Source organism: Schistocerca nitens, chromosome 1 (assembly GCF_023898315.1).
Source record: "Schistocerca nitens isolate TAMUIC-IGC-003100 chromosome 1, iqSchNite1.1, whole genome shotgun sequence".
In the NCBI taxonomy this organism is placed as follows: Eukaryota; Metazoa; Arthropoda; class Insecta; order Orthoptera; family Acrididae; genus Schistocerca; species Schistocerca nitens.
Window position 1 is genome coordinate 341,865,416 of NC_064614.1, and position 23,483 is coordinate 341,888,898.

Here is a 23,483-nt window from a genome sequence, read left to right on the forward strand (position 1 = left end):
GACACAGCCGTTTCCAAAGCACTCGAACGCGTGGCCAATAGCGACACGAGGTAGCAGACAGGCGTCATGCAAATTGTGGCCGGCCTGCGCTGCGAGGGTCGGGACGTACCCTTGTTTGTAAGCAAGGGAGCGAGGTTGCCGCGTCCAGCTAACAGCCAAACGCCTGCAGCTCTACACCGACGCTACGGCGTCGAGGCAGCGAAGCCGAGTGGGAAAGAAATTCAGAAAGCGAGGCCAGGGGCAGTTCCAGCGACGTACTCTTTCTTATTTTACGTTCATTGCAGTATGTTTTGAACATCTTCAAAATCTTCTCATTTAAATTTTGGAAAGTTCTAGAACAAATTTCTTTACACTTTCAGGCCCATGGATGCTCAGCCAAAAACCAACCCTTCTCATTTCCATATGTACCATATACTTAAAACGCAGCTCGTGCCCTGCGGTTCGGGTACAGCGAACAATGCTGAAGTTTTGTTCGTTTCATTATTAATTCGGGTGCTTACGATTTTAGTTCAGGTATCGAAAATTTAATACTGATGCTAATAAAGGCCTATAGAAAGGAAACTGTCAAAATCTGTCGAAATGAATCCCAAGAAAAGTGAACTTATCCTTACGTGTTCTTTTCTGTGTCCTTGTTTCATTGGAATTCGAAATACTGTATTCAGCTCCGACTGGGAAATCTGGGTGGAATAAGTAACAAGAGTAAACTGAGACTAAGGGTTGCCAACCTTTCATGTCCTAGCAGCTAATGTACTGCTACAGTGGGATGCTAAAAATTAAGTTGACATTGTACGAAATGAAGATATACCAGACATAATAGGTGACAAAATGAGAATGGAAACCCTTATCTGAAGAATGGGCTGTTAAGTATGTCGTCGCTTAAGGTTTCCGAAACTGGTTAGTGTGGCAGAAGAGCAGCAGGAGGCACAAGTTGTCGGGTCAAATTTTGCAAAAAAGGACACGTTGTATAGGAAGCATGCGGATGTAGGATACGAGCATCAGCACACGACTGTTACGCATTACGTTAAACTAGTCGTAAGACTGATGATGTACCAAGTAAGGAGCGGGATGCATATCAATAGAAAAAATATTAATTCCTGATATAGACGAAAATTACAACTCAGATCGATAAGAGAGTAAGAACGAGATGTCCCTAGAATTTTATGAAAATCAGACGATACTGAGGAAGGAATTGCTGCAATTCCATCATTAACAATTTCCAGCGAGGTGTCAAGGTGTTACTTAATTCATTATGAAAACGACACTCCTTGAGACATTACCTATGTTACAAACTCATTCCAAGGTTTCTATTTCACTCCCTTTCGCTGTGGCTATTATAGAGAGATTCATATTTACCGCAACAATTAACGAAAAGGTTGACTTTTATTGACAAAAGTATACGCCCTGGTCTTCTGTCAAAATAAATTTTAATGTGTCTTAAAGGCACGCTGCTATGCTAAATCCTGTCTCTAACGCTAACCATTCCTACACTTTACTTTTAGCTCCGGTTAAAAGTTCTCGGAATTTTTTAACCTCCCTTTTAAGAAATAAATTAACCACAAATGATAATATAAACGTTGCACATTACAACTGCTTCATGTTCATATTTTCCCCTTAGATCTAGATGTAATGGGATATCGTAAATCACTTGAATAACGACCACAAAACAGTTTCTATAACATCCAACAGAAATAAATGTGAGTTTGGCTAAAATAAACCAAGTAAAAAGACGCGTTCGTCAGTGCATAAGATCGTCAGTTTCAAAGGACATCAATTTAACACACTACAAAATAGGTTAACTGTCACGAATACGACAATAAATCTCCGAGAAAATTATCACTCTTACTACATCATTCTTATTACACCACTCTTATTACAATGAAATGTGTTAAACAGCCGGCCGAAGTGGCCGTGCGGTTACAGGCGCTGCAGTCTGGAACCGCAAGACCGCTACGGTCGCAGGTTCGAATCCTGCCTCGGGCATGGATGTTTGTGATGTCCTTAGGTTAGTTAGGTTTAACTAGTTCTAAGTTCTAGGGGACTAATAACCTCAGCAGTTGAGTCCCATAGTGCTCAGAGCCATTTGAACCATTTTTTTGTGTTAAACAACGAGTTTTTGGATCTTTGAAACTCCACACACCACATAACGAATATCCCTGCACACAGATTAGCCGCGTCTGTTCTTCGCTTTCATAACCGTCCTACCATACACACAATCATACACTTAGCGTACTCGCGACGTCCGTGCTATACAGGGTGGTCAAAAACAGTGTGAAAAGCTTGCCGGGGTGTTGCAGGGTAGACTGTGTTGAGAGACAATTATTACCAGACAATTCGATACGTTAAGCGCCTTTTCTGAGTTAATTAGCATTTAAGCTAGCCACGGCCGTTGCGTGCGCATTTTCAAGCGGCTCGCCAGAGGCGCTGTCGCCAAACGTGTTCTTGATTTGGTGTCTTCAAACCGAACAAGAGAGCGACACAAAAATTGGACGTGAGGCGCTACTAAGTATCGAACTCAAGCCGAAGGTTGAGCGGTCTCGTGCGGTATGCTCTGAGAATAACTGACACTAATTGTATCTGGCGTGTCGCTTGAATTTGTGCGCACAACGGCCTGACTGGCTCACTTCAATGCTAGTTAACTAGGAAATGGTGAAACGTATCGATTTTTTTTCTCAACAATTATATCCAAGCACCACCCTCCTGCAGCATCCTTACAGGCTATACAGATTGTTTCCGACCACCTTGTACAGCACGCCAGATGATCTGAGTCTCTTTTAATCTCGTTTTAGGCTATTTTGTGGTGGACTATTTTTCGAAAACACATTCGAATACCTACTCTTTTGGCTGGAGAAACGTACAGCAGCAGATCTGTAAGCTCAGACGGATAGTCGAGATCACTCAGGTACCATTCTCTGTCTCTTACAGGATATGCAACAGTTCCGCCGTGAACTTTGGGAAACAGGAAGGAGGTATTGGCACAAGTGATCTACGAGGGCGGGTAGTGCCTGGATAGACCAGTTGCTAAGAATATTGTCCGCGAAAGTCAATATTCTGTGTTCCAATCTCGCTCCGCCACAGCGCGTACTTCGCTGTGGAGTGAAAGTTTCATGGTGAAAACAGTAGTCTTCATCGAGTTGCATGAAAGGTCGTTATATATACGGTACGGTTCAACGCATTCAGACTCGCCGTCTTTCTTATATCTATCGACATTGATTTAGCTCTCCACATTTAACATTACACCATGATCCTAGGCAATGAATTTCAAATAAAATATTGAATGACAGCGTGGAAAGTGACTCCCCCCTCTTTTCTCTCTCTCTCTCTCTCTCTCTCTCTCTCTCTCTCTCTCTCTCTGTGTGTGTGTGTGTGTGTGTGTGTTTTATAATTTGATTTGTGATAAAACTTTGACCTTTTGTGCTTTATCAACACAGTATTTATAACCCTTTTTTGACCTTTTGTGCTTTATCAACATAGTATTTATAACCCTTTTTCTACATCGTATGAGTGTTGTGTACGCATTTGAGGAAAAAAATCATCCCTTGAATCGTGTGTAAGAAAATCAGCATCAACCACAATCGTTTCTCACATATAGGAGTCCGCGAACGCTGATGTATATATTTTATTTCGAATAGTTTATTTGGAATTATACTGCAGAAGTGAAAATTGCTCACATATACAAGTATGTTGATGTCAAAACTGCCTGTAGAACGTAAAATTACTGTGATACAATCAGACAATGGACGTGTGTCCTCGATGTACAATAAAAAAGTCGCAGTAGATACAGAGAAGCTAGTGCGACACAGAACAGCCACTAATCACTCACAAGAAACAAGAGTTATTCTATATTGAATTTATTTGGTGTGGCGAAGAATGAAGGGAAAGCTCCATGCACCAAGTGTAATAAAGTGTTTTGTAACTAGAGCTTGAAACACAAGAAACTGAAACTGCGTTCCCAAAACAAACACCTGAATGTTAGATACCAATCTCTCGAATTTTTTAGCAATGTGGTGCAACATGAGTACATAAATTAACGATTTCTTTCAGTTACAATTATGCAGGCCTTTCAGATTGCATACTTCGTCTTCATATAGAAAACTGAAGAACACGGTGCAACTTTAAATTTTTGCAGTCTGAGAGCCAGAAAATCCTATGACCGAGAAGTTATCGAACACCATATCTTTGTATTCGTTTTTTGACACTACTACCGTCATCAATACGCACTTTCCACTAACTTAAGTGTTGGTCATAACATTAAACAGTTTTAATGAGTGCTCACATAAAATCAGAACCATGTGTGTAATACATGTTATCATGATTAATCAAATGACGATTCACATTTCAGTACTAAAGCCCAATAGAGAGGCAGTCAGTACACCACATAAAAGTGTAGGCCGCTTCTGCTTAGAGCTCAATCTTTACCTGATGTACAAGACAGTGAGTGTAAAAGTATGTTTGATATTGGGGGAAGGGTGGGTTGGTAAGGGAAACAATGTACGAAATGTATTGAGTAATGAACTGACAGGATCTTATCCTGGTACCGTATGTAGAATATGGACCATAAGGGCTGCTTCCCCACTCGGTAACAGAAACAAAGGAATTATATCTAAATCCAATTAGAACAATGCTAACATTTAGGCAGCTGAAAGACACATTTAGGGGAAAATGGTAATTACGTTCTGCTGTTCTAAATGCACACGGCACGTTAAAGCCTTGCGCAAACATTTGGATTCGCAGAGAAATAAGCACATTGTTGTTAATTGGAAGGAGAAACATGGCAGGTATAGGCTTACCATATTTTTCTTGGTTCCAACCCAGGATAAATACCCAGATTTTCTGGGCCCAACACAGGACATATTTTTTTTAAATTACTTGAAAGTCTTAACAGTTTACTGAAACATTAAACTTTATTTATTCAGTCGTATTTTTCACTAGCTTTAAAAAAATCTCTAATGGTTGGTGAAGCAGTAGCATTAACAGAAATACTATATTTAGCTGTTTTCTCGTGGTCTTCAATATTACCTCTACCTTTATGCGTAACAAAAAATTGTCCAGCACATAGAGCACAATAAAGATGTTTATTGTTACTGTCATTACATACTTTCAGAAATTTGTATTCCTATTGCAGGTTAACATTTAACGCTCACTTTCTTTTGCCCATTGATAAACGATGAGACAGAAATCAGTAGAAATACAATGGTCAAAAGCGTATAGACCAGTTGTATGACACACGAAAACAGCATAAATACGTCACCCATGTTGAGTTTCTAAACGTTTGAATGAAAAGCTGTGGCCGGCCGCGGTGGTCTCGCGGTTCTAGGCGCGCAGTCCGGAACCGCGCGACTGCTACGGTCGCAAGTTCGAATCCTGCCTCGGGCATGGATGTGTGTGGTGTCCTTAGGTTAGTTAGGTTTAAGTAGTTCTAAGTTCTAGGGGACTCATGACCACAGCTGTTAAGTCCCATAGTGCTCAGAGCCATTTGAACCATTTGAAAAGCTGTGGCGAACCGGACGCTTTTGCATTGAAGTAAGCTTCTGCTCCAAGTTCGGCTGTGAGAGGCACGGTCATAAGAGAATGTTTAAAATCGCAGTGTCGAAGATATAGGTCTAAAATTTTAAAAAAATCCTCGTCAGTCATAAAATTCTAAAACCGCGGACATTTCTGCAACCTTGGACACAACTAAAAACCTGACTGGCCGGGCTAATTCCGGACGCATGTAAGTCTAGGCAGGTGGTGGTTTACGGAACGCTGGTGAAAACAAAGGATCAGATCTATGACAGATTTCAATACTCCATCTACTCTTTCCGCCAAGATTACTACTTATGTAAAGACTCTACGTAAAGACTCTGTAGGCAATTTGTGTGATACATTTGGGATACTTGTGAAAGAGGAGCGATTGAGGAGGGGAACTGATTAAAAACATATTCAGCAAATAGTAATTTCACCTGCAGCATGCACTGTTCAGAAAGTGTATCGAAGATGGATAGATTTAACATAGTTACGTAAAAGGGCCACGAGATATTCAAGTAAAACGTGCATTGTAATCAAACGCCAGTTCACTTTAAATATTGCGTACTGATCTAATACTTCTCATTTAGATCTGAAAGCAAGTTAGAAACAGAGATAACCGATACAAAAAAAATTAAAAAAATTGTTTCGAGGTATTTGCATTACCATGCCTCGCGCCCGCCTAGTCATATTCTTGAAGCTAGCTGATGTTGCTACGCTTAGGTGCCCACTTCAACTATCGTACTTCTTTAATTTAAAAAAATCCGCACTCAGTGTGGGTCACCATCGCTGTGGTTGATTGGCTGATTAATTAATTACAGTGTGCCACATTAAAGTCTATTGTATACGAGCAGAGCAGTGCAAGAGCCTCTTGGTGCAGTTGATCTCCATTTCTAAAAGTTGTAAAGACACTATCTTAACGACCGCTGATTCGCTCGCGTAGACTATGTGATCTGCACACATTTTTTTTTCTTTAATCTAATTTGTACGTTGTCACGCCCATTGCTCATGTGTAAATCTACACACTATAGAAGACTTAGTGACCATTCACATGGCTGCCACTCTTTGCACAATTAAAGTGTTCCAACGAGCTCAATTTAATTTCGTAAAGGGAGTTAACGAAGAAAGTGACAAATCGGATAAGTTTTAGTTATTAGCGCTAGTCTTCGTGAATTCTCTCATCTCAAACGGATATTTCTGTACATGGAATCGCATTTGAACGTGGTATCTGTTTTGTTATCAGTAATGATTAGTTTACATAGTAACTACAAGAAAACTAATTTTATAAAGATGTACTATCCACACTGAAAAATTAATGTATTAAATGCATTACTTATCTGTTCAATTTTGACAAAGCCGATTTGGTTGGTTGCTTGGTTTGGAGAGTAAAGGGGCCAAACTACAGGGTTATCAGTCCATTTTTGCTCATGCAAACAGGTCTCGGGGTGAAACCGTTCCCAAAAGGAGTCGGCGAAAGTAAAAAGGTGTAAAATTAACTGGGAAACACACTGAAAGAAAAAAAGTGAACCAAATGGGGAAAACGTGCCATAAAAGGAAAAAATCAGAGGAATGTATTAAAATGACACAGCAGATGGCTTGGGCTGATCGCAAGAACAACAATAATAATAATAATAATAATAATAATAATGGCGTGTGACGAGGGCCTCCCGTCGGGTAGACCACTTGCCTGGTGCAAGTCTTTCTATTTGACGTCACTTCGGCGACTTGCGCGTCGATGGGGATGAAATGATGATGATTAGGACAATACAATAGCCAGTCCCTGAGCGGAGAAAAATCTCCGACCCAGCCAGGAATCGAACCCGGGCCCTTAGGATTGACAGTCCGTCGCGCTGACCACTTTTTTTTAATCTCATTTTGTTCGTTTTCGTTCGTTTCATCTGCACGGTGAGGACGTCGCAAGACACCCGTTTCAGTTCGTCGTTGATCCATTAACTCAGTTTTTTTTATTACAGAGGGCAAGCTAACCCCCTGACCGAACACGCTGTTACCGTGCCGGCTATCCACTCAGCTACCGGGGGCGGACATCGTAAGAATAGAAGTGCATGAGCCAGTCACTCTGGAGCACGTTAAAATCTCTAGCCGAAAAACACAACGCTAGAGGAACACAAAGAGAGAAAAGACGAGCATCAAGCCGAACAAACAGCAAAGAAAGAGGAAGGGTGAAGACCAGACGCCCACCCTTAGATTGAGTGATGAAAATCTGCCTCTCGAAGAAAACGTAAAGCTAGATCAGCCGTTGAGGCATTGTCTCCTAACACCGTAGGCAGTGTGGTGGGAATGTAAAAGCCCGTCTCAGGGCGGCTAAAATTCGGCAGTCCAACACGACGCGTATCACAGTGAGATGGGAACCACAGCCACAGTGCGGTGGGTCCTCGCGCCATAGGAGGTGACCGGGAGTCAGCCGAGTATGGCCGATTTCCTGTGGTGTCCGTTCAACAGCTTTTTTTGATTTAGTTCACAAACAGCAACACTTTTTAAACTATTCGCGCTAATTAAGGCCGTAGGAGCAAGGTCTTTTCTGAATGTGCTTCTGACCAAAAAGCGATTCTGATTTCATAATGAAATATTTTCACGAAACTTTGCATGCCCTATTTCTCCCCCTTAGGAGCTGAATTTCCAAAAATACTGAAACTCGTTTGTTTTTATTTCTGAACGAGAAGTCAATACTAATTTTCGTGGAGGTTCTTTAGTCCCTTAATTTCCAAAGACGCTGAAACATGCATTTTTTTTTATTTCTAACTGAGAAACCAAATACCAATTTTCGTTGTTCTAGCTTCAAAATTTCCTTAATAGCGACATAGTTTCAAGATAGTCTTCCGACCCCTAAGTCGCCTCTTTAGCAGTGTAATCTCGAACAATATCTTCTTAAACGATACCTACAGTATAAGAACAACACCCTCTGCAAATCTGAAGTAAGTATCATTAGTGGTTTGCGCTGGGAAGTGATGAGTCAGTGAGTGAGTCAGTCAGTCGGGACAATGCCTTTTATATATAGAGTTTGTACTAGAGCATTGTCTGCTTTACCCCAACTTGTTTCCTGCCATATTAACGTTATCCGAATTTAAACAGACTTGACTACAGGGATCAGTAACGGATCCAAGACGCTCCTCTGAAAGAGAACAACGCGCAAAAAGAGATGTGTGTGTGTGTGTGTGTGTGTGTGTGTGTGTATGTAGACTCTCAAAGGTGCAGCTGCATGAGTGGAGTTTCTGTATTGTTTGACTGTGCCTTCTAGGACAAGAATAGTGGTCGCTGCGTAGTGTCGTGTCCTGTCGTGATGGTAGCGGCGCGGCGCCTGTCGCCCATCGCCCTCCGGCTGCGGCACAACCCGGCTTGGCTTGGCTTGGCTTGGCTTGGCAACGCCGATGCTCAGCGGGAATCCCTGCCCCCGGCAGCCCCCATCGATTATTACCGCTTAGCGAGGTGGGGGCGGCACAGCCTAATTGCGCAGAGCCCGCGCCAGTCGTTTATGGCGATATTCCCGCAACGTCTCGCCTATCGCCGTCTCCTTACCAATTAACGGTGCGGGACCGAACGTTAACGTAGTCCTAACTGGACACAAAAGCAGTTTCGAAGGTAATGAGCTACCTTGCCCCTTCTCCTACGTGGATACTACTGTCGTAATGGCAAATTATTTTTGCGGATATTCAAACGAATCTGCTGCCTTATTAGTGTATTTTATTTAAACACAGTCGGCCGCTGTGGCCGAGCGGTTCTAGGCACTTCAGTCCGGAACCGCGCTGCTGCTACGGTCGCAGGCTCGAATCCTGCCTCAGGGCCGGCTGCGGTGGCCGAGCGGTTCTAGGTGCTTCAGTTCGGAACCGGGCGACTGCTACGGTCGCAGGTTCGAATCCTGCCTCGGGCATGGATGTGTGTGATGCCCTTAGGTTAGTTAGGTTTAAGTAGTTCTAAGTTCTAGGGGACTGATGACCTCAGCTGTTAAGTCCCATAGTGCTCAGAACCATTTGAACCATTTTGAACCTGCCTCCCGCATGAACCTGTGTGATGTCCATAGGTTAGTTAGGTTTAAGTAGTTCAAAGTCTAGGGGACAGATGATCTCAGATGTTAAGTCCCGCCGCGCGGGATTAGCCGAGCGGTCTTAGGCACTGCAGTCTTGGACTGTGCGGCTGATCCCGGCGGAGGTTCGAGTCCTCCCTCGGGCATGGGTGTGTGTGTTTGTGCTTAGGATAATTTAGGTTAAGTAGTGTGTAAGCTTAGGGACTGATGACCTTAGCAGTTAAGTCCCATAAGATTTCACATACATTTGAACATTTCATTTGTTAAGTCCCATAGTGCTTAGAGCCATTTGAGCCATTTAAACACAAAACGCTGTTTCTTTTCCCAAAGAAAGTTGTTGACAGCACTTTCCCATATCTACGCCACGATACAATTCCAGCAATCATAAACTGGTACATGAAATTTCATATCGTAGTCTCTGTCAGTGGTTCAGACTCTCTTCTTTACAACTAATAACTCGTAAGTTATTAAGTATAAAGAAAAAAAAAAACACCCAAGCAAAAAAGGAAAGCTAGGTTCAAATCCCTGTCTACTCATTCGAAGTTGTTTTTGTTTCAGACGATGCCTACGAGTGTAGCGCGCCACCTCAAACGCTTAGAACCGCACGAAAATAGGCTTAGAATATAAATCGCTCGTGTTATGAGCCGTCCGCATGCAAATCTGAGCGTCTTACTACGAGATACATTTGAAGTATCACCTACTTAGGGTCTAAAAAGAGGATCTCTCGTAACGCGAAGAAACAAAGTGTTCATATAACAGGACCAAAGACAGACATATTTAACTGTTACGACTTTCTGCTTTACTTCCCTCTGCTTGAAATAATTATGCTATCCAAGCAACAAACTTTTTTACTGACCTGATTGTACCGCAAAGCTACTAAGTTTTCAAAGGGCAGGTATGGGATTTCAGTGAAGTGGCCAAAACGCAGTGAAACAAGACATTGTTCACATCTGACTGAACCCTCATTTCCACATTCAGCATCTCTTCTGCATTGAAGCAGTCGAATAATAAATGCCACCCTAAGTACATTTCCATAACTTAATTTTTGCCAGGCATACTGTAACATAGGCTTGTACTTCAGTACAAAAAAAAAAAATTGATTGCGTAGCAGAGAGTATAGTCTGATGAGGAAATAACGAACGTGTAATCTTAATTGTGGTTCTTCACACTGCAGTCTTAAAAAATCAACAATCCTTCTCATGTAGAATTCGTACTGTCTAAAGAAAACACATTAAGAGGTTAGCCATATTTCCTGGTTTCCTTGGCAACATTTTGAGAGTAAAATCCTGACAGAGTAAGATCTTGCTATCGTCTTGCGACCGTTGGACGACAGTAGCAGACAAAAGGTGCATCCTGCATAAGAATGGTTCGTACATCCGGTTTTAGGATGAGAGGGTTGTATTCTATCCACATTTTCGTGCAGTTCTGAACCTTCGAGGTCACACGCTTCCTCGTTAGATTTTTCTTCAAATAGGGAAAGGCTGTTTCCTTCAGCTATCCACCTATCTCAAATGATTACTGCTCTGTCTCTAAATACAGTAGTCTGATGACAAAGGGGCGTTAAACTCTAACGATATCTTTTCTCTATTCATCCTGCTTCACACCAACCACTGGTTTTAATTAAAACTATTCCAGGATTGTTTTATGTCTTACGCAATGTTGTTGACAAGATCTCACATGTATGACGAGTAGTTGTAGTATTGTATTTTATTCCATTGTAGGCTAACTGCACCGCCTATGTCTTATCGGTTGTAAGACACTTCTTATTCCAAAAATTTCGATGACAACCCCACACCAATAACAGTCTTTCTCCATACTGATGGGTCTAGCGCCAATTCCACTGGAATAAGTACGTTACGAAAACCAGTTTGACGGTCGTCCGCATTGGAAAAATTGTATGCGTGCCGCCGAGTCTTAGGTGACACCCTTCTATTTTATCTTCTCTGACCGTAACTCCACAACGAATACTGACCACGTGTGACTGTTAAAAAAACTTTCTTGTTCAAGATAAATATTAATCTTGAAGCTCGATTTGACATCTGGAGTGGTGGCCGTGCGGTTCTAGGCGCTACAGTCTGGAACCGCGCGACCGCTACTGTCGCAGGTTCGAATCCTGCCTCGGGCATGGATGTGTGTGATATCCCCAGAAGTTAAGCCCCATACTGCTCAGAGCCATTTGAACCATTTGACATCTGGAATGTTCAAGGACAATATATTACAAAGCCTTTGTTTTGGAATGTTTCATTACACTTCCTGTCACCACGTGCCAGAGATTTTATTTATTATTTTAATTCAAGTGGATACCTATGTATGTTTCTGATGATTTCTAATTACGATACACGAACAGGACGGCAGTTAACAGGCAAGGAGTGACCGATCTCACGTATTGTCCAGCCAGTAACTCCATCTGCGTCGTGGCTGCCAGGACTAGGTCTGCGGTGCCGTCAGCACAGCCTATGGGTAAGTGGCGGAAACATTTACTGCAAACCGCGGACGTAGGTTACAGTTTATCTTGTGAGTTTCGAAATAATCCACATATGAGTATTATTACGATTATGCTTCAGCAGTTGTGCAGCAGGGACAAGGCTGCCGGGAGTAGAACAATACGACCATTGAATCTTCTGACGCGTTTTTTTTTTTTTTGCGTGTTTAAGCATCTCCAAGATTGTTTCCAGCTCTATTGTAGTTATTTCTACTACCGGTGGAAGTTTGTATCATCCATACTGTATGTCTACTGCATCGATGTGGGCACTTCCGCTCACTTGACCAGATTTTGAGCCGTAGTGTGTAATCCGAATTTCTACGGAATCTCGCAGCGTACACTGTTTCTAACGCCGCCTCTTTCTCCTTGGCCATAAATAAGACAGTGCTGGCATTATGAAAACGTCCAGCAGCCTCCGAAACAAAATAGACGCAAACTCATCAAATTTCGGGGACAGTTCCTTTAGGTTTACAATAGTCGTGTTTGAAATACATCATTAGTTAAGCACTGCTTCAAAATGGTACAGATCCACAGACACAGGAATATATCATTTGCCTCGGAGATAGTTATATTCTAATTTTAGGTGAAGATCCAATTGTAACCGTTGTCCATCAGAGCAGTGCATTCTGTATAGGGATACTTAATGCGACCCTGAATAAGAACGATAAGCAGCTTCAGGTATCAAAGCCAGTGTCTGATATTACTCGAATGTTGCAGAAAAAGTGCCATTCAACTTAGCACTGATTTGCTGTCCTTTATCGGTGCTACACATAAAAGTTTCCAGCATACTGTAGATAAGCACGTAGCGCTACAAAAATAATTAGTTAACGTACTGAGATGTGAACTGTATGCAAGTTTTGATGATCTGAATTCCTCTAGCAACAATGAAAAATATAATACGATGTCGTTTGTAATAATCATCAGTATCATCGCGGCCGGCCGGAGTGGCCGAGCGGTTCTAGGCGCTACAGTCTGGAACTGCGCGACTGCTACGGTCGCAGGTTCGAATCCTGCCTCGGGCATGGATGTGTGTGATGTCCTTAGGTTAGTTACATTTAAGTAGTTCTAAGTTCTAGGGGACTGATGACCTCAGAAGTTAAGTCCCATAGTGCTCAGAGCCAGTATCATCGCTCCTAAGGAATGGCTGTGAGCCGAACGACTCTGAAGAACTGGTTCAAATGGCTCTGAGCACTATGGGACTTAACATCTGAGGCCATCAGTTCCCTAGAACCTAGAACTACTTAAACCTAACTAACCTACGGACATCACACACATCCATGCCCGAGGCAGGATTCGAACCTGCGACCGTAGCGGTCGCACAGCTCCAGACTGTAGCGCCTAGAATCGCTCGGCCACTCCAGCCGGCTCTGAAGAACGGATGAAGACATAGTTATGACGTGTACTGCTCTAAAAGCGCTATCGCGATGACAATGCAGAATAAATATTCCATGTGAAGTTCAACGATCTTATTACCTCTTTAACCAATGTTCAGTCTCTATAGCAATTTCGTTTAAGCACCTTATACAATTTTATCGGCTTCGGTCTTCATCAGAATTAAAACGAAAGCAGTATATAGTACCGTATCGCACTCCCTGCATCATCAAAAACTGCAAACCGGACGACCGGGCGAGGTTGCTTCGCCCCCTTCAGGCTAACACGAAGGGACTCCCACCCTCCCGTCGGAAGCTGTGGGAGAAGTGCACTGTGAAGGCTTAATAACCGACGCTGATTGGATAAGCTCATTGCCCAGAGAGACGCTGTTCCGGAACAGCAACTAATGGCAGTTCTACAGCGCGGATATTAGCTGGCTCAACGACACCTCGGGTGGGCCCTTTCAATAACGACCTCGCCTCACTCGAGAAATGCAGAAAGGCATTCCAGATACGTAGCCCGAGCAGCGCTCATGAAGACACGCGTAATTGAGAGGTGAGAGTTGATGAGAAACCATTTACTACGAGGGAAACCTTAGCCAGTAGATCTCTACTCTCGGCTATATTCCATTACTTCCCAGCCAAGATGTTCGCATCAGGGAAAGCTTCATGCCATCGTAATCAGCATTATTCCCCCATGCAACAGCCAAGGTTAGCCATGTACTGCCTCCAAACACAGCAGAAACATCACACGTGGACTGCATTCTTAGTCCACGAAACACATTTGGGCCACCGATAAGCTGCTCCTTATTGAATTGTCCAGCCAAGTCAGTGCCTATTGCTTTCAAAGACTTGTACACAGAAACACTGCGCCGCCAACGGCGTCGATAGCCACGTCGCAGAGGCAATGCAGCGGTACCTTAACACAACGCAAAAGACAGGGGATACAAACTTTATTTAAAGGACGTATCTTCAAACAACATCGTTAATACAACGCAAATTTTTATCAGTGGCCGGTCGGTGTGGCCGAGCGGTTCTAGGCGCTTCAGTCTGGAACCGCGCAACCGCTACGGTCGCAGGTTCGAATCCTGCCTCGGGCATGGATGTGTGTGATGTCCTCAGGTCAGTTAGGTTTAAGTAGTTCTAAGTTCTAGGGGACTGACGACCTCAGGTGTTAAGTCCCATAGTGCTCAGAGCCATTTGAACCTTTTTTTTTTTTTTTTTTTAAATCGGTGACGGTATTCCGACCTTACCGCAAATTTGGTCCTCGTCTGTTTGTGATTTCGGCAATAGTCTGTGATTTAGGTCCTTTATTTCGCATACTTCTAGAAGGTGCGTCTGGAAAGTCGCTGAATAGTATCATAAAATAAAGGAAACAAGAGTTACAAACAAAATATCCTTACTGACCTTCAAAGTAATCGCCATTAGCTACAACACGCTTCTGACATCGATTGTAAAGCTGATTGGAACTGCCATCGTATGCCTGTTGTGGAATCGCTCGGAGCACTGTGGTCAAGCTTTGTTGGGTATCCGTATCATTGCTGGAGACGAGACCTGGTACTACCAACGGCAGGAGACCAAGAGACAGTCAACGGAAAGGTGTTCATCGTCTTCCCCGCCTCCGTTGGGTAGAAACTGACGATGGATCAAGCACATGCTGTCGAAACAGATCAACATCGTCTTGAGTTTCATCAGATCACTTTTTTGAAGGGTGGGGAAGACAATAAACACCATGGTACTGAATGGCGATTAGTGTCCCGATGTTATTGGTGGCACCAGGTCTCTTCTCCTGCAATGACGCGGATATTGAACAAAGGGTGACCACGATTCACCAATAGCGTAATTGGGAGAACTACGTTAAGACCTAACGCTGGATTTCCACAAAGCGATTTGAACCCCGCTTCTCAATAAACTATGTCCAGCATCTTAACCACTGCATCGCGTCATTCGGTACTCCGACTACTGAGCAGACTCGCAGACTACTCTCTCTGTGTGTTAGCAAACATTCCCAAGGGCGTACATAGGATCCGAGCTACGGTGGGGGCCAGGTCATCGTCTTTCGTGGAAGTGGGAAGAGTGTGAGGAAACGAAGCGCAGTGTCTTACAAAATAAAACTCAGAACTGTATTTGACAGTCACCAGACATACTAATGTCACCACTTTACAGCACGTATCTACTATCTACAATTTACGTAGCCGAGAGAGTAGCTTATATGACATTAGTACGTATTATTTTCCTGTCAATTATTTTTATATCCACATTTTTTGTAACTTTGGTCACAACTGATTAACACGAAAATATGGTGTACTGAACGTAAAATGCTACTGGAATCTTTCAGGACAGAGTCATCGGACATTTTCTGTTTCAAGGAAAATAGAGTTAACGGGAAATGATTTTGATATTTCATGACAAATGGGTACTACGGAAGTCAATACCCATTACATGTTTTGTTTTCTGCAGACTGATACTGAACTGATACGTCCGTCCGTGAGTCGGGGCAGGATGTAAGCTCTGTTCGCGATCATAACCTTTTTTGTAAGAAAATGTGTGTGTTGGGGGAGGGGGGGGGGAGGGAGGGAGGCAGCTGTCATTCCGTGCCCCTCGCTGAGTACGCCCTTGATTAGTTCCTGGGGTGAACTTACCGTGTTGATACACACTGTGCGCGTCTGCAAAGTTAGGGCAAACCTTCGAACAAGCAAACAACGCCGTGCGAGGAGGACGCTTACCTCGTACGCCACGGTGAGGCTCGTCTTCTCCTGCTTCAGCTGCTCGCTGCGTGCCTTGTACTGCAGCATGCTCCGCATCGAATCTTCCATCCTACAACACAGAACCACCCTATTAGCAGAGAAAATACACAACGATTCGCCTATGCAATTATTACAATCGATCAGAATTTCTCCATAATGCACTTTATTTCTAAATCAGTGTATTACGATAAGGCTTCTGTCGATAGGTGTGTGGGCGGTCCTATAACCCTTCATGCTAACGGTAAAGCAAGCATGGCGTTCAAACAGTTTAGCCACCCCCCCCCCCCCACAGAAGATGTCACAATAACACCGTGTAACACCAGCGCTAGACCTGAGACTGGCCACAGTTTGGCAATGGGGTGAGTCCACAAGGTTTTTCAGGTATACCATATATACCTCAAGCTACTCATTGATGTTTGTGTCATGTAAGCTACATTTCATCAGCTGTTCCAAATAGCCCCAGATATTCTCTATTGTATTAAGATTGTGTGACTTAGCGGGCTGGTCGGTTCAAACTAGGAACGTAGGTGTGCAGCTCCGATAACACTACTTTTTTTTATCTTCGAAGACGGAAGTGTCCACAGGACACTCATTATGAAGATGTAGAAGAAAGGACCACGCTTGTTACCCGAGAATGTTGAAATAAAAATCCCGGTTAACTGTAGCCAGAATGAGTGGGTCGAAGTCGTCATACGCTAATAGTCCCCCAAAACATCCTCCAGACACAGAGTCGAATGCTTCAACAGGTTGTCGCACTCAGTTACTTAGGTCATTTGATAAGAGCCAAATCACGACTCGTCAGACCAGATTACACGCCTCCAGTGTCATATTGTCCAGTTTCTGTGTTGTTTGTCAAACTGAACACGTGCGAATTAATGTACCGCTGTGACTAATAACCTTCGCGAAGTACTAGATTCCAAGTGCCCATGGCATCCATTTTCCTCTGCAACGTTCGGTAGAAAGCTGATTGAGATTGACCTACATTCACTGATAGCGGCAAATCTCGTGGCTCTTTAAATGATTGCTATTAAAATTACACGTGATACTCGCCTCTGTTCCCTATCGGCAAGGATTTTCCCACGACCACTGTTCTTACGCCTTGCTACGTGGCTGCGTGAAGAGCACCATTCATTGTAGACACACGTCGTGGCTGCTGTTCCTGCATGTACTTCACTTTTCTGCCATTTTAATCACTTATTGCTAGTATACGACTCTACACACCATGTGACTTCGCATAAATTGGCCCATTCTTTCAAGAGTTTGCAATTTTCAAAAACGAATGAGCACTTCAACAGTTCATTTCTGTGTACGGAAATTACGTTTTTACGATTTGTGCGAAGGGTCCTAATGCTTTAAGAGGAATAAAAAATTTAGTCCTTAGTTGAAAATGAAGCTTAAATTTGAAAAAGGCATTGAATGAACTATTTATATGGTGCTTTCCATGCTGTTCGCAAAAGTTAAGTCAGCTGATTGTCCGGAGGGTGATCGACACTAGTCCTTTGTCTGATATATTCATGACTAATAGAATTCATATGCACAGACGAATCAACATTTTCATGTCGTGCTTTTCAGGTTATTCACGGAAATGAATTTATATGATTGTTCGGAAGTTGGTCAACATTAATTCTTTATATCCTCTATTTATGACCAGCGAATTCATGTTCGTGTACGAATAGACAGTTCCATAACATTTACTGCATGGGTCACCGCAGTAATTATTTATTCCTTCCTATTTCACGATTTACGTTCTGGTCTTTTCACAAAAACAGGTCCTTCTAGAGTTATAAATTTGATGCTCTACTCAATATTTCCTGCGTCAGAGATTTATGTCCACTGCCTTCAAGTAACTTGCTGTTATACTCTTAATTTCTAGATTGTTCTGACTCATTAAGTTCAGTTTTCTGCCAAAAACACAGAGGAAGGGAAAATAAGAACAGTTAAGTTCCGCACACAGTAGCAACACTTGAATTGCAAATATCGATCATGCTCTTTGCTTGTAGTGTGGCGTCGCAGAGGACACAGTGGCGTGATCGATTTAGAATCTCATGTTCGATATCTACCGTTTGGAGCCCGCGGCTTCGATAGGCAAACGTTCTTGGAAATCTGGGCAAAGATTAATAGTGGCGTTCAGCCGTAAAACATTTATGAACGGATAATACTTTGAAAGCAAACCAAGTACTATAGTTACATTAGGGGACGCGCTCTAAATCGCTGTAGAGCCTTAAATGTAACAAAAATAATACGAATATAAGTTTTAATACGAGAAACAGCACAATGGATAATTTCATTTACCAACAGTTAACTGACAGCACCAAGTTACCACTGATTTTTTTACGAGATACTTCGCTTCAGACTGACTGCGCTCATTCGTTTCCCCTTTGGCCTCGACAGGTTTATAAACTTAGAATCTGGCTCTGGCTCTTAGCACTATGGGACTCAACATCTTAGGTCATAAGTCCCCTAGAACTTAGAACTACTTAAACCTAACTAACCTAAGGACATCACACACACCCATGCCCGAGGCAGGATTCGAACCTGCGACCGTAGCAATCCCGCGGTTCCGGACTGCAGCGCCAGAACCGCTAGACCACCGCGGCCGGCTAGAATCTGGCAACACATAGTCTACCAAGAGAAACTTAGCTTGAAAAATATAGTCTGTTAACGAGTAAAGTTATGTATTTTCCTTAGCCGTCGGGAACAGTGATGTGTACAGTCACTAATGTCAGTATGTTATGAGAAACGCAAATGATGTATAATATCTGTAAACAGTCATCTAAAACTAATTACCTTGGAAGTGTTTTTGTAACACCTGCATATCGGCGTGGTTCTTCGAACAGCAGAAGTCACGTCAACACCATAATACAAAGAATAATTATAATTCCAAGGAACAAAGGAACTGTTCTGTATTGACACAAAACAGACTTTTGAACTGAAAATCGTTCTTCTAAACTTCACTTTAACTGCAGCATCACTGTTCAAGACAGTTAACTCTGTAGTTAATAAAACTTATTTCTTATCTTACAGTAACAACACTTGCGTAGCAAAGATCAGAGATAGTAGTTTTTTTATCGCAGCACTAAATTTTACGAAGTAACTGTAAGTAGAGTTATTGCTGCAGACATGAGATTTCAATTCGTCTAATTAAATGATGTGCTGTTGTCATATATACAATCAGACATTTAACGAAGAGGCCGGCCAGTGTGACCGAGCGGTTCTAGGCGCTACAGTCTGGAACCGCGCGACCGCTACGGTCGCAGGTTCGAATCCTGCCTCGGGCATGGATGTGTGTGATGTCCTTAGGTTAGTTAGGTTTAAGTACTTCTAAGTTCTAGGGGACTGATGACCTCAGATGTTAAGTCCCATAGTGCTCAGTGCCATTTGATTTTCGATTTCATTCATCAGAGAATGAGCTTGACGCAAAACGACAAAGAAGCAAAACGAGAAGTCCAGTTACAGTCTGCCTACTTGAAAAACACTTTTGGAAGACAGGCAGCAGTGCTGCTTTACGTCCAAAAACTGTATACTGTCCACAATGCCTTTCACTGATTGTATAATTGCATTTAGTTCGACATGATTAGCTAGACACGGAAGGTCTTTCACAAATGAATTACTCGTCACTGGAAAGTAACCGAACGTGTCTCAATAGCCACGGTCGCTAACTCGCTTGTACTGAAGCCTGCGACTCGGAGAAAAGCGAGTTCGGAATTTTCATCGTTAGGAAAAGAAAAATGGTGGGATCAGTTCCCGCTCGTATCCGAAAGCTACACATATGTGTCTCAGTACAAACCACGACCACCAAAGTAAAGGCATCAGGATAGTTGACTTTTAATAATAATGAAGTAGGAAAGAAGCAGAGGATACGTTAAGCTACTTAGGCTGCGAAAGGTAGCACAGTTCAAATGGCAGAGGACAGTCGAAGTGTTGGGCTTCGCCTTTCTACAGCTTATGAACGTACGCATCCTTCCCAGTTGGTCTACATTTCTGAATCCACAGTGTCACGTATGATGAGAAAAGGTGGACAGATAAGGGAAGTATCACGCCAGCTTCCAGGTAGAGACCAGCGAAAACTGCTAAGAATTATTCAAAACAATGGAGAACCGCGACGGCTTGTGAGACATTAGAATTTAATGCTGGAGTTGCCAGACGTTGGCCTTCGATGTACCATCCAAGCACAAAGACCGGAGACAGTGCCTGTTTTTTGATCACCACATTGGGGCTGCTACAGGCCAAGCATTGTCTTTATGGGAAGTGTCCAAATTTGTAATCCTACAAATGCAAGGAGACTCTTGTAGGACACTGAGATTAAATGGTATATTAACCACTTACAGACCTGACGTCACTTCGAGTCTCTTGCACGTCTGCAGCCTGCAACGGGGTCAACACCACCGTAACACTTTGGTGCACTGTTCGCAACTCTCTTGCAAAGAAGGGGAGCGGCGTATAGCTTGCAGACGCTTTGGAAACCGAAGAGAGGTAGCGACAGGCTGAATAACTGCAGGAAAGCTCTCTCCATCAAATAAAAATGAACAGATATCCTCTAACTTACTTTGGACGACCTGTGACACAAGTTACTGGCAGTAAATACTATAAAGTGAAGTCTTCTAGCCATAATTTCCTGTCCAATAAGCTCATGATATAAATCGAGCAAGTCTTGTAGATGAATAAGTACAAAAAAATTAAAGAAATGTGAACTGTGTGCTTGAAAGAATTTGTCATGCGGGAGATTAGGGTTTAGCGTCCCTTGGCCTTTAGCGTCGACATCGAGGTATTTAGAGGATAAGGGCATAGGAACCATCTCAGCTCAGCAGTTGTCTTAAGCGAAACGACCGACCGGGAGTGGAGCATCGGTTTTCCCGAAAGCGAGACCAGTGTCTTACAACAATGCCACATCGCTCGGCAGGACCTGCAGGAAAATTAAACTAAGCTATGGTCTCGATGGACCGGGACTAATATGGCCGTGTACGTGAGGCTTGATGACAGATTTGTTCTCAAGATGTCACCAGTTAGATATACCCTAAGAAAAATCAATTTAGTAATTATCATATGAACAGGACATCATAGATATCGATTTTCACAGAAACTACATTCGTTGCACTTGCGATGACAACCTTTGTGGTAGCTCACTGATGGTATTTTCGCGGGACTTCGGTTGATCACAATTCATAACCGAGAAAATGAGCAGTTGATGTGGAGCCTGAGCCGGCCGAAGTGGCCGTGCGGTTAAAGGCGCTGCAGTCTGGAACCACAAGACCGCTACGGTCGCAGGTTCGAATCCTGCCGATGGCATGGATGTTTGTGATGTCCTTAGGTTAGTTAGGTTTAACTAGTTCTAAGTTCTAGGGGACTAATGACCTCAGCAGTTGAGTCCCATAGTGCTCAGAGCCATTTGTGGAGCCTGCAGAAACTCATTCTCGATCCTACTGCGAAGTCTTAAAGCTTAGCGGACAAAATATTAGTCAGCTCCTTAAACCGGTTGCACTGAAGCGCTGTAGACGGTATAACATAACCTAACCTAACCTAACCTAACCTAACCTAACCTAACCTAACCTTGCTGGTACCAGGCAATCTCGCCGGAGGTTGAGTCCTCTCTCGGGCATTTGTGTGTGTGTGTGTGTGTGTGTGTGTGTGTGTGTGGTTCTTAGTATAAGTTAAAGTTAATTTAAGTAATGCTTAAATATAGGGACCGATGAACTCAGCAGTTTGGTCCCACGGACAATTGAATATTTGAGAATGTTTGGGGCATTATGGGCAGAGCGAACCAACCAGCTTGTGCTACCGCGCCAATTGAACAGAATTTGGCAAGATACCCCTCAGGAGGAACGCAGAATCTGTATCAATGCCAAGCCGGATAGTTGCTTGCATAAGGGCCAGAGGTGGACCAACGCGTTAATAACTCGCTCAATTTTTGAAGCTCTTTCTCTTGAATAAATCATACATTCGTCTGAAATTGTAATCATTGGTTTGTCTGCACATGTACATCACATCTACCGATTACCGTTCCAATCGAGAAATTCCTTCGTGGTGCTTTTTTCTTTTTGTCCTACGAGTGTCCGCGCCAGCGCGTAAAGGTGGGTAGACGTGACAGAATGACAGAACGGACTCTCCTGTTTGGACTTGCCCATGACCACACCGTGACTGACGTTGTCTGGCTTGTTGGTGTATCAACACGCAGTGTCCATCGTGTCTACAAGGAATGGTGTGCCACTTGCAGCCGTGTAACGCGGCGCAAGACCAGTGATCATACAAGACATCCTAGCCGCCAGGGACCGGAGACTATGAGACGCCTCATCAGAGACAGCTTGTTTCACACCCGACAGAAATTGCTGCTGTCTATGAACCAAGGCTATCTCAATTAGTTTCCGAGCAAGCGTTGTGAAGAGAATTACATGCAATGGACATTTAGAATCGCGTAACTCACAAAAGGACTCTGGTCACAGCGACATATGAAGCTGCAAATCTTCAATGGGGCAAACAACACAGAAGCTGGACCGTAGCTGACTGGAAGCGCGTTCTGTAATGAGACGGTTAGCGATTTTTCTCCTTTTCGCCTTCGTGCACTGACGGACCAATTAGGCATTTAAACCGAAGTGTGTTCAGGGTGTCGTTCAGGCTGCTGGTGGTTATTGGGCGTGTACCACGTACCTCGTTCCCCGTACCAAGATTTAGGCTTGCTCATTCACGTTACCCTGAATAAGAAATGTAGCTATAAAATAACGGGACTGATGCTGTCACAGAGTAAGTATGCGTACGCCAAAGAGGAACAATCAATACCGGTGACGCGTGAAGCTTTCTCAGAAGAAAGCGGCATCTCTGATGTCTGTAGACAAATCAGTGTGGAAGTGGCCTTCGTTTGTGTAAAAGCCGTTATTTTGTTTCGCTGGAAAAATGATGTGTAACAATAGAGCAAAGAACTGTCGTGAAGTTTCACATGAAACTTGGAAAAACTGCTACTGAAGCCTATCTTTTACTAAAAAAAAGTGATGGCGAAGACTGTTTATCACTACGCGAGTTTTTGATGGGTTCAAGCGTTTCCGAGATGGCCGAGGAAAAGTCGAAGATGACTCACGTCTGGCACTGACAAAGAATGAGCAAGGCAAATTTTACGTAACCAGCTTAACATGAGAAAAATGTGTGCGAGACTGGTCCCGAAAATTCTCACGATCGAACAAAAAGAAGCTTGTGAAAATGTTTGTACTCACACTTCGAATACCACTGACAATGATCCTAATTTCTTGGAAAGAGTGACAATATGTGACGAATCTTGGTTTTTCGCTTATGATCGAGAAAAAAAGCAACAATCCATGCAGAGGAAGGAACCAACTTCACCGAGAGAGAAAAAAAAT

At 43.2% G+C, this 23,483-nt stretch overlaps 1 protein-coding gene across 1 annotated transcript in view; it reads right to left on the reverse strand.

Moving 5' to 3' along the window:
- Nucleotides 1–23,483, reverse strand: part of LOC126248669 (uncharacterized) — a 239,137-nt gene that overhangs the window by 98,827 nt on the left and 116,827 nt on the right. The window contains exon 3 of the mRNA XM_049949899.1: nt 16,120–16,210. Within this exon, the coding sequence (XP_049805856.1) occupies nt 16,120–16,210 (91 nt within the window). The remainder of the gene's footprint in view (nt 1–16,119; nt 16,211–23,483) is intronic.